The sequence below is a fragment of the Schistocerca cancellata genome, chromosome 9 (assembly GCF_023864275.1).
Source record: "Schistocerca cancellata isolate TAMUIC-IGC-003103 chromosome 9, iqSchCanc2.1, whole genome shotgun sequence".
Classification (NCBI taxonomy): Eukaryota; Metazoa; Arthropoda; class Insecta; order Orthoptera; family Acrididae; genus Schistocerca; species Schistocerca cancellata.
In genome coordinates this window covers 184,939,656-184,952,299 of record NC_064634.1, presented here as the reverse complement: position 1 = coordinate 184,952,299, position 12,644 = coordinate 184,939,656, and the positions used below count along the sequence as shown (strand labels likewise).

At 41.7% G+C, this 12,644-nt stretch overlaps 1 protein-coding gene across 2 annotated transcripts in view; it reads left to right on the top strand.

The window, feature by feature from the left end:
* LOC126100426 (alpha-tocopherol transfer protein-like) overlaps positions 1–10,575 on the top strand; it is a 169,193-nt gene extending 158,618 nt beyond the window's left edge. For both annotated transcript variants that reach the window (XM_049911030.1, XM_049911031.1), the window contains exons 6-7: positions 3,103–3,205; positions 10,264–10,575. In XM_049911030.1, coding sequence (XP_049766987.1) covers positions 3,103–3,205; positions 10,264–10,415 — 255 coding nt within the window. In that variant the 3' untranslated portion in view covers positions 10,416–10,575. The remainder of the gene's footprint in view (positions 1–3,102; positions 3,206–10,263) is intronic.
* The last annotated feature ends 2,069 nt before the right edge of the window (positions 10,576–12,644 follow it).

Sequence of the window (12,644 nt, the reverse complement as noted above, 5' to 3'; positions counted from 1 at the left end):
ATGGTCGTATTCGGCTACATGGAGAACATTGCGCCATGTCAGTGGTCCACAATTGTTCGCCGGCTGGTTTCAATAACATTCTGATCAGTTCAAGCGAATGATTTGGCCACCCATTGACCATTTATGCGACATAATCCAGAGTTCAATTCGTCCACAAAATCCTGCACCAGCAACATTTCCGCAATTATGGACGGCTATACAGGCAACATGGCTCAATATTGCTGCAGGGGACTTCCAGCGAGATTCTGAGTCCCAGCTTCGTCGATTCGCCGTGAAATGGAATCTTCACATAGATTCACTCGTAGTAAAGCAGCGAACCCCAGCTTGCGCAACGTCTTATTGGAAATTTCGGTCGACAGCTAAGTGGGGTCTGCGCCACATTCGAACCCCACCGTCAGCTCTTACCAACTGGAATCGGGACTCATCTGACCAGGCCACGGTTTGCAGTCGTCTAGGGTCCAAACGATATGGTCACGAACCCAGGAGAGGCGCTGCAGGCGAAGTCGTGCTGTTAGCAAAGGCACTCGCGTTGGTCGTCTGCTGCCATAGTCCACTAAGGCCGAATTTTGCACATGGTCCTGACGGATACATTCGTCATACTTCCCACATTGATTTCTGCGGTTATTTCACGCAGTGTTGCTTGTCTGTTAGCACTGACAACTCTGCGCAAACACCGCTGCTCTGGATCCTTAAGTGAAGGCCGACGGCCCATGCGTTGTCCCTGGTGGAAGGTAATGCCTGAAAGGTTCACATTAATCACCTGAGTACAGATGACAGCTCCGCCGATGCACTGCCCTTTACACCTTGTGTACACGGTACTATCGCCATCTCTATTTGTGCATATCCCTATCCCATGACTTTTGTCGCCTCACTGTGTGATACACACAATATCATTTTACGTTTTGATATTTACAAGTTAAAGCCATGATTTTTAGCCGCGTGGGGTAGCCGCGTAGTCTCGGGTGTCTTGCCACGGTTCGCGCGGTACCCCCGTCAGAGGTTTGAGTCCTCCCTCGAACATGGGTATGCGTGTTGTCCTTAGCGTAAGTTAGTTTTAGTTAGATTAAGTAGTGTGGAAGCCAAGTAGCAGTTTGGACCCATAGGAACTTACCACCAGAATTTTTTTGCCAAATTGACGGATAGTTTACGTAGGGTGTTTTTACCTCTTGTTTACATTTTCTGAAGCTTAATAACAAGTGGGTTCAAAAAAGACGGAGTATTGCAACAAGTGAATGTGCAACAAAATTTTCGCATGAGTCTCCCCTAACAACAAGGAAAAATTTATACACTATTGGAAATTAAAAATGCCACACCACGAAGATGACGTGCTACAGACGTGAAATTTAACCGACAGGAAGAAGATGCTGCGATATGCAAATATTCAGCTTTTCAGAGCATTCACACAAGGTTGGAGCCGGTGACGACACCTACTACGAGCTGACATGAGGAAAGTTTCCAACCGATTTCTCATACATAAACAGCAGTTGACCGGCCTTGCTGGTGAAACGTTGTTGTAATGTCTCGTGTAAGGAGGAGAAATGCGTAACATAACGTTTCCGACTTTGATAAAGGTCGGATTGTAGCCAATCGCGATTGTGGTTTATCGTATCGCGACATTGCTGCTCGCCTTGGTCGAGATCCAATGACTGTTAGCAGAATATGGAATCGGTGGGTTCAGGAGGGTAACACGGAACGCCGTGCTGGATCCCAACGGCCTCGTATCACTAGCAGTCCAGATGACAGGCATCTTATCCGCATGGCTGTAACGGATCGTGCAGCCGCGTCTTGATCCCTGAGTCAACAGATGGGGACGTCTGCAAGACAACAACCATCTGCACGAACAGTTCGTCGACGTTTGCAGCAGCTTGGACTATCAGCTCGGAGATCATGGCTGTGGTTACCCTTGACGCTGCATCACAGACAGGAGCGCTTGCGATGGTGTACTCAACGACGAACCTGGGTCCACGAATGGCAAAATGGCATTTTTTCGGATGATCCAGATTGTGTTTACAGCATCATGATGGTCGCATCTGTGTTTGGCGGCATCGCGGTGAACGCAAATTGGAAGCGTGTATTCGTCATTACCATACTGGCGTATCACCCGGCGTGATGCTATGGGGTGCCAATGGTTACACATCGCGGTTACCTCTTGTTCGCATTGACGGCACTTTGAACAGTGGACGTTACACTTCCGATGTGTTACAACCCGTGGCTCTGCCCTTCATTCGATCCCTGCGAAACCCTACATTTCAGCATGATAATGCACGACCGTATGTTGCAGGTCCTGTACGGGCCTTTCTGAATACAGAAAATGTTCGACTGCTGCCCTGGCCAGCACATTCTCCAGATCTCTCACCAATTGAAAACTTCTGGTCAATGGTGGGGGAGCAACCGGCTCGTCACAATACGCCAGTCACTGCTCTTGATGAACTGTGGTATCGTGTGGAAGCTGCATGGGCAGCTGTACCTGTACACGCCATCCAAGCTGTGTTTGACTCAATGCCCAGGCGTATCAGAGGTGGTTGTTCTGAGTACTGATTTCTCAGGATCTATGCACCCAAACTGCGTGAAAATGTAATCACATGTCAGTTCTAGTATAAAATAATTGTCCAATGAATACCTGTTTATCATCTGCAATTCTTCTTGGTGTAGCAATTTTAATGGCCAGTAGCGTAAATAAATATGCATTGTCGGAATGTTTACTTTTCGTATACTTTTGACTCTAAAGGTCTAGACAGTTGGGTGCTCGTTAATACGAAAACATAACATTTTGTGAGGACACATTAGAGGTTCGAAATATGTAGGCGAAAATTACAAGAAAGAAATACTTTTCTGTTGCATTTCTTGTGAAAGGTTCAGTTATCGAAAATCTTTGTCACAATTTTTTTTTTTTATGAGATGTGTGGCAGAGCAAATATTCACTGAATAACCATTATCACGCCTTAGTGTCATATATAATTGACTGTTATGCTATGTTGTGGAAGAGGGTTGATAAGCATGTTACATTTGAATGAATATGAAACTTGGAGAGGGTTGATAAGTATATTATATTTGAACGTATATTAAACTGTGGGTAACAATATTCTGTATTGTTGGTTGCAGATACACTTACATACGACTTTAGACACGCTTCTGGACTTCTTCCCGAAGTCTTCTTTACCAAAGGAGTATGGTGGAGACGCTGGAACATTCGATGAAATCTCAGGTATTACTTATTATTTTTTCATACTAGGCGTCATAACCATAAACTATTTAAATGAATGTGCCATTTATCCATTGTGGCTCTAATTTTATTTGAGAGCCCAGATGTAGTATAGAAGTTCTGCTAGTTTGGCAACAACATAATTGACGATGACCTAAGTAGAATAGATGTAAAATGGAGACTGGGAGGCAAAAAAATAATACTGAAGACATCGAATATACATTTAAGTATCAGGAAGGTATTTGACAGGAATTTAACCGTGTGCTGTAATGAAACGTGGACGATAGTCGATTCAGATCAGTTAGAGAGGAACGAATATTAGGGTTCAGCGTACCGCCGATATCGAGTTCATTAGAGATGGAGTACAGGCTTGGATAGTTTCAAGGATGAGGAAAGAAACAGGCCACGCTCTTTAGAAGAAACCACGCCGGCATTTGACTGGGGCGCTTTACGGAAACCTCGGAAAACATAAACTGGAATGGCCGGACACGGATCTGAACTGTCATCCTCCCGAATGTGAGGCCAGTGTGTGCTAGCCACTGCGCCTCTTCGCTCGGTTGTTCTGACAAGAAGGGGACAGAAGCTTTTGAAAAGTGGCGCAACAGAAGAAGTCTTGTGTTCAGATGAGTGCATCAGGTAATCCATAAACGTGTACAGAACCGAACTGGAGAGAAAAGAATTTTGTCGCACAGCTTTGTTAAAAGAAGGGATTCGTTGAGAACATGAGCATTCAAGGTATCGTCAATTTGGTAATGTAGAAAGTCGTGGGCAAAAATTTTAGAGGCAGACCAAGATTCAAAAACGAGAAGGAAGTATGTAGCAGTAGTTATACAGAGATGAAGAGACTTGCACAGGACAGACTAGTGTCAAGAGCTGCATCAAACCAGTCTCGTGACTGAAGACCGCAGAGGCAAGAACAAAAACTACAACACATTTAAGGACGAATATGTGTGACTGATGTATGTATGTACTCATTATAGACACGTCCGCACTGCCAAATTATGAATAAAATTAAGAATCTCAATATAGATTTTCGCCGACAGCTTCCCTAACAAGTAAAAAATTTCCGTAAGGGTTTTTTTTAAAATTACCGGTACCAGTCACAAACTTAGTCAACTACTGTAGTACTTATTTATTTAGCGACATGTTTCGAAGTAATACCTCATCTTCAGGCTAAATGGCATTACAAAAACAATTTTATAATAAAACCATATTGATGTTGCGTAGTCTTTTCGTAAATGCTGTGGTCATCCTGTGGAAGAAGAGAAAACTTAGCAAGAGGTGATGCAACTTTGTAAATTGGACTGGTGTTTGCACGAAAATGTTTTGTAACGGTCACTCACTTTTTTCTTCTGGCGAGGCAATCTCGTTGTGATGCGCTGGGATGCCTCCATTTCCGTGGCTCTGCTGGTCACAGTTCACAAATTGTCAGTAACTTAGCAGTAACTTGGAAACACGATTACAAACAGTTCTGTGCTGCAGTGGACAAGATGGCGGTCGAAATACAGCTGGTTTCGATTTGACTATCGATTTGTCGATCTATGTGGTGCCAGATGTTTACCTGTCATAGATTAAATCAGATTAATTATTCATTCCATAGACTCATAAAAGAGGGAATCCACCTGGGTGTGGAACATGTCAGATAAACACATTACAAAAAATGTAATTAGAAAAACCTGAGTTTCATTAATTTTGATGATCCTCAGTCAGTAAACAGTAAAATTATGTACATGAATTAAATTTAAATTTATAATATTTACAGGTTTAATACTTACATCCGCTTTCATTAAATCCATCATTCAGACATTTGCTAGTTTCTTGGCTATTAGAACCAAGTATTGTTAAAAATTAACGTAAATTATTCATTTCAGTGATCTTCAGTTAAAAACAGTCAGATTATGTACAAGATTTAAAATTAAACTTCCACTATTTACAGACTTAAGACTTACATCTGCTTTCCATACATCCATCATTCACAACCAAGTATTGTCAAAAATTAAAGTATAATAATTTTCGTTAAAATGGTCTACTGCACTTGTTGAGAAACTCATGGATGGAATAGAAGGAGTTCGCCACCAAAAATTCTTTTAAATTATGTTTAAATTGTGCCTTGTCTGAAACTAAACTCTTAATGTTTGCTGGTAACTTATTGAAAATCTGCATTGCTGAATACTAGACTACTTACTGGGCAAGAGTAAGTGATTTTAAATCTTTATGTATATTATATGTGTATAATATCCCCTCCCCCCCAATTGAACCATGGGCCTTGCCGTTGGTGGGGAGGCTTGCGTGCCACAGCGATACAGATAGCCGTACCGTAGGTACAACCAAAACGGAGGGGTATCTGTTGAGAGGCCAGACGAACGTGTGGTTTCTGAACAGGGGCAGCAGCCTTTTCAGTAGTTGCAAGGGCAACAGTCTGGATGATTGACTGATCTGGCCTTGTAACAATAACCAAAACGGCATTGCTGTGCTGGTACTGCGAACGGCTGAAAGCAAGGGGAAACTACGGCCGTAATTTTTCCCGAGGGCATGCAGCTTTACGTATGATTAAATGATGATTGCGTCCTCTTGGGTAAAATATTCCGGAGGTAAAATAGTCCCCCATTCGGGCCGGCCGGAGTGGCCGAGCAGTTACAGGCGCTACAGTCTGGAACCGCACGACCGCTACGGTCGCAGGTTCGAATCCTGCCTCGGGCATGGCTGTGTGTGATGTCCTTAGGTTAGTTAGGTTTAAGTAGTTCTAAGTTCTAGGGGACTTATGACCACAGCAGTTGAGTCCCATAGTGCTCAGAGCCATTTGAACCATTTGAACCCCCATTCGGAGCTCCGGGCGGGGACTACTCAAGAGGATGTCGTTATCAGGAGAAATAAAACTGGCGTTCTACGAATCGGAGCGTGGAATGTCAGATCCCTTAATCGGGCAGGTAGGTTAGAAAATTTAAAAAGGGAAATGGATAGGTTAAATTTAGATATAGTGGGAATTAGAAATTCGGTGGCAGGAGGAACAAGACTTCTGGTCAGGCGAATACAGGGTTATAAATACAAAGTCAAATAGGGGTAATGCAGGAGTAGGTTTAATAATGAATAGCAAAATAGGAATGCGGGTAAGCTACTACAAACAGCATAGTGAACGCATTATTGTGGCCAAGATAGATACGAAGCCCACACCTACTACAGTAGCACAAGTTTATATGCCAACTAGCTCTGCAGATGACGAAGAAATTGAAGAAATGTATGATGAAATAAAAGAAATTATTCAGATAGTGAAGGGAGACGAAAATTTAATAGTCATGGGTAACTGGAATTCGAGTGTAGGAAAAGGGAGAGAAGGAAACGTAGTAGATGAATATGGGTTCGGGCTAAGAAATGAAAGAGGAAGCCGCCTGGTAGAATTTTGCACAGAGCACAACTTAATCATAGCTAACACTTGGTTTAAGAATCATGATAGAAGGTTGTATACATGGAAGAACCCTGGAGATACTAAAAGGTATCAGATAGATTATATAATGGTAAAACAGAGATTTAGGAACCAGGTTTTAAATTGTAAGACATTTCCAGGGGCAGATGTGGACTCTGACCACAATCTATTGGTTATGAGCTGTAGATTAAAACTGAAGAAACTGCAAAAAGGTGGGAATATAAGGAGATGGGACCTGGATAAGCTAAGAAATGAAAGAGGAAGCCGCCTGGTAGAATTTTGCACAGAGCACAACTTAATCATAGCTAACACTTGGTTTAAGAATCATGATAGAAGGTTGTATACATGGAAGAACCCTGGAGACACTAAAAGGTATCAGATAGATTATATAATGGTAAGACACAGATTTAGGAACCAGGTTTTAAATTGTAAGACATTTCCAGGGGCAGATGTGGACTCTGACCACAATCTATTGGTTATGAGCTGTAGATTAAAACTGAAGAAACTGCAAAAAGGTGAGAATTTAAGGAGATGGGACCTGGATAAGCTAAGAAATGAAAGAGGAAGCCGCCTGGTAGAATTTTGCACAGAGCACAACTTAATCATAGCTAACACTTGGTTTAAGAATCATGATAGAAGGTTGTATACATGGAAGAACCCTGGAGATACTAAAAGGTATCAGATAGATTATATAATGGTAAAACAGAGATTTAGGAACCAGGTTTTAAATTGTAAGACATTTCCAGGGGCAGATGTGGACTCTGACTACAATCTATTGGTTATGAGCTGTAGATTAAAACTGAAGAAACTGCAAAGAGGTGGGAATTTAAGGAGATGGGACCTCGATAAACTGAAAGAACCAGAGGTTGTACAGAGTTTCAGGGTGAGCATAAGGGAACAATTGACAGGAATGGGGGAAAGAAATACAGTAGAAGAAGAATGGGTAGCTTTGAGGGATGAAGTAGTGAAGGCAGCAGAGGATCAAGTAGGTAAAAAGACGAGGGCTTGTAGAAATCCTTGGGTAACAGAAGAAATATTGAATTTAATTGATGAAAGGAGAAAATATAAAAATGCAGTAAATGAAGCAGGCAAAAAGGAATACAAACGTCTCAAAAATGAGATCGACAGGAAGGGCAAAATGGCTAAGCAGGGATGGCTAGAGGACAAATGTAAGGATGTAGAGGCTTATCTCACTAGGGGTAAGATAGATACTGCCTACAGGAAAATTAAAGAGACCTTTGGAGATGAGAGAACCACTTGTATGAACATCAAGAGCTCAGATGGAAACCCAGTTCTAAGCAAAGAAGGGAAAGCGGAAAGGTGGAAGGAGTATATAGAGGGCCTATACAAGGGCGATGTACTTGAGGACAATATTATGGAAATGGAAGAGGATGTAGATGAAGATGAAATGGGAGATACGATAATGCGTGAAGAGTTTGGCAGAGCACTGAAAGACCTGAGTCGAAACAAGGCCCCCGGAGTAGACAACATTCCATTGGAACTACTGACGGCCTTGGGAGAGCCAGTTCTGACAAAACTCTACCAGCTTTTGAGCAAGATGTATGAAACAGGCGAAATACCCTCAGACTTCAAGAAGAATATAATAATTCCAATCCCAAAGAAAGCAGGTGCTGACAGATTTGAAAATTACCGAACAATCAGCTTAATAAGCCACAGCTGCAAAATACTAACACGAATTCTTTACAGACGAATGGAAAAACTAGTAGAAGCAGACCTCGGGGAAGATCAGTTCGGATTCCGTAGAAATACTGGAACAAGTGAGGCAATATTGACCTTACGACTTATCTTAGAAGAAAGATTAAGGAAAGGGAAACCTACATTTCTAGCATTTGTAGACTTAGAGAAAGTTTTTGACAATGTTGACTGGAATACTCTCTTTCAAATTCTAAAGGTGGCAGGGGTAAAATACAGGGAGCGAAAGGCTATTTACAATTTGTACAGAAACCAGGTGGCGGTTATAGGAGTCGAGGGACATGAAAGGGAAGCAGTGGTTGGGAAGGGAGTAAGACAGGGTTGTAGCCTCTCCCCGATGTTATTCAATCTGTATATTGAGCAAGCAGTGAAGGAAACAAAAGAAAAATTCGGAGTAGGTATTAAAATTCATGGAGAAGAAATAAAAAGTTTGAGGTTCGCCGATGACATTGTAATTCTGTCAGAGACAGCAAAGGACTTGGAAGAGCAGTTGAATGGAATGGATGGTGTCTTGAAGGGAGGATATAAGATGAACATCAACAAAAGCAAAACGAGGATAATGGAATGTAGTCGAATTGAGTCGGGTGATCTTGAGGGTATTAGATTAGGAAATGAGACATTTAAAGTAGTAAAGGAGTTTTGCTATTTGAGGACCAAAATAACTGATGATGGTCGAAGTAGAGAGGATATAAAATGTAGACTGGCAATGGCAAGGAAAGCGTTTCTGATGAAAAGAAATTTGTTAACATCGATTATAGATTTAAGTGTCAGGAAGTCATTTCTGAAAGTATTTGTATGGAGTGTAGCCATGTATGGAAGTGAAACATGGACGGTAAATAGTTTGGACAAGAAGAGAATAGAAGCTTTCGAAATGTGGTGCTACAGAAGAATGATGAAGATTAGATGGGTAGATCACATAACTAATGAGGAAGTATTGAGTAGGATTGGGGAGAAGAGAAGTTTGTGGCACAACTTGACCAGAAGAAGGTATCGGTTGGTAGGACATGTTCTGAGGCATCAAGGGATCACCAATTTAGTATTGGAGGGCAGCGTGGAGGGTAAAAATCGTAGGGGGAGACCGAGAGATGAATACAAGAAGCAGATTCAGAAGGAAGTAGGTTGCAGTAGGTACTGGGAGATGAAGAAGCTTGCACAGGATAGAGTAGCATGGAGAGCTGCATCAAACCAGTCTCTGTACTGAAGACCACAACAACAACATGTATATTATTCTTATTCCTAGTATTGATACTGTGTACTAAGGAGTTAGTTGGAAAAAGAGATGTATTATTTACAACAAACTTCATTAAGGAATAAACATACTGAGAAGCTGTGGTTAATATGCCCAATTCTTTGAGTAGGTTTCGACATGATGTTCTTGGATTTACACTACTCATTACTCTTATTATACGCTTCTGTACTCTAAACATTTTTCTCTGTTTGTGGAGTTACCCCAAAATGTGATAGCATATGACATAATGGAGTGAAAATAAGCAAAATAGGCCAGTTTTTTATATTCTGGATGTGTTTTTATAGTATTACAGATGTAGGTAGACAAAATACATTACAAATTGAGCAGGATGACCACAGCGTTTACGAAAAGACTATGTAACGTCAATATGGCCTTATTGTAAAGTTGTTTTTGTAATGCCATCTAGCCTGAAGATGAAGTATTACATCGAAACATGTCGCCAAACAAATAAGTAATACAACAGGTGACAAAATTTGTGACTGGTAGCAGTAATTTAAAAAAACCTTTACATATTCCTTGAGACAGTCACGATCGAAAAATAGTCAAAATGGGCTCAAATTCTAAAAAATTTCTGTCCTGCTCCTCAGGTACTGTTCTCCTAGCATCCCTCCAATTCCCGTCCCTGTCCGCCCACCCAGCTGCGCCGCACACTCTTAACGCTTCCTGCTTTCTCCGCAGCCGCGTGCCAGAAGCGGCTCGAGTCGCACGCCGCCTACTTCAGGGAGGACGAGAAGTTCTGCGTGGACGAGTCGAAGCGGCCGGGCAAGCCCAAGTCGCAGACAGACCTCTTCGGTCTGGAGGGTTCCTTCCGACAACTCACCGTGGACTGAGCGCCATCCGGCTGTTCCTTTTTTAATTTCTGTTATTTAAGTACAATTACCGTATAAACATATCTTCCCAAAGTGAATGAAATCAGACCGTAATATGATGTATCATTAAATATGTGTTTACATGCAAATATCAAAAATAAAGACATGCATTTGAGTAGAACTAATTTTATCATCTAAATTTCAATCACTATTTTGAAATTCTAACACATAGGCTGATAACTGTCCCCACAAGTCCCAATTCAGAATATTAATATTGCAACGACGAGGTTTGAGGTTTAATAGAAGTCATTCCGAAACTGATACCTGTTGTCAATTTGTGTTTACTTTCAGGGCCCGGGCCATTTTATGTTGGCTTAGTACCAATTTTTGAATCTTCTCCCTTCCATCCCGTTGACAAATGTTGACGGTGTTAGGACAGCAACCAGCCACAAATTTACTTTCAGTTCCTTTATTCAAAGGGTACCGTTATCGGTTTCGAATCGTTGTGATTCATCCTCAGACGGTTTACATGCTTTCTTTATGACATGTAGTGTGTTTTTTACAGATTAATTGTCCTAAAATATAAATAATACATAATTATAAACACGCCACACACAGGTGGTTGCGTTACAGATTTTCGTTGCATGTGACTTATGTGAAACGTCAGTTTCGAGTGTTTGTTTTCATAAAATTCGTCCAACAGATGTAAATGCATTCCCACTGCATTCTTATTGTTGCAACAATAACAAGGCAGTGGGAATGCAATTCAAAAATCTTAGCGTAATCCACGCGCTTTCAAATCGAAACTGAAGAGTTTCCTCGTGGGTCACTCCTTCTGTTCTGTCGAGGAGTTCCTTGAAAAATTAAGCTGAAACCTATTATACTGCTGATAGCGTTTACTTACACTTATGGATTGACTTTTTTCGGGTGCATGAACATTTACTTTTATCTGTTATTACTTTTATGTTGTAATTTCATGTACTGACACGTGCCATGACCTTGGAGATTTGCTCCTCAATTTGGTCCTACAGAACTTGACTTGTAAATAAAAAATAAAAAAAACACAACGTAACACTATACACGCGTCCATTACACTCACCTACACCCTAAAAATACATTTACGACACAGTCATTATCATATAACCAAAACTGAACACTATACAGGCATCCTTTACACTCACCTACACCCTATAAATACATTTAAAGTGTGGTTCTCATATATCTGCAAGGAAATGGAGCAGTATGCATGTAGGAAGAACGTCTTTTTCGACAGGCGGCTGAAGCCATCCTATTTGATATCCCAGCCAGGATTGTCATACGACATTCACGTAAGTAACAGTGTTGCCATCGACTCATGTGGGATGATATGTGGACTACTACCAAGGAATTGTGTGCACAACAGGATACTCGCTGTAATGTCTTACACAAAAGATGTTACACAGTCTTAGTTATCGTTAGAGTCGGAATCACGAACTACGGTGGTCGAGTTTAGGCTCGTTGTGCGCATCTAACGTCGAGCATCCTCCAATGGAAATAGAGCATACGCTATTGGTTTCAGCGCTTTGCTGTCAATGTCGTAACCAGTGCGATGAATACACACGACCGTTGCGAATTATTTAGTGATTTTTTTGGTCCGTTTCTTGCGAGATGTGATGACTGATGTTGGCGGTGGGCGACAAATTGCACATATGCAAGCGAGAAACACAATTTTCAGCATATATATTTTTTCTTAAAGAGCAAGCAAGAATCTCCATGCAGGTACCGCAACTGTCGTTTGAAACTGGCAACGCTGAAATCCCCATCCTTGTCTCGACCTGCAAGGGCCGCCTTCGTATGTACGTCAGAGTGTCGACGTGTGCGAGACGGGCCATATGGACGTCCAAAAGTGTCTTCGAACGGAAACTTACTGGTCTATGCTGGACCAATACGAGAGTGAAGGTAATGAAACGTAATGTCATTGACAGGAGCCGGAATCCAAAGGACAGTCCATGGATTGAAGACATGTGAATTAAAAGGATTTCAAAAAAAAATGTTCAAATGTGTGTGAAATCTTATGGGACTTAAATGCTAAGGTCATCAATCCCTAAGCTTACACACTACTTAACCTAAATTATCCTAAGAACAAACATACACACACACATGCCCGAGGGAGGATTCGAACCTCCGCCGGGATCAGCCGCACAGTCCATGACTGCAGCGCCTCAGACCGCTCGGCAAAAGGATTCCACTTCATGGCATGTTAGTACAGCA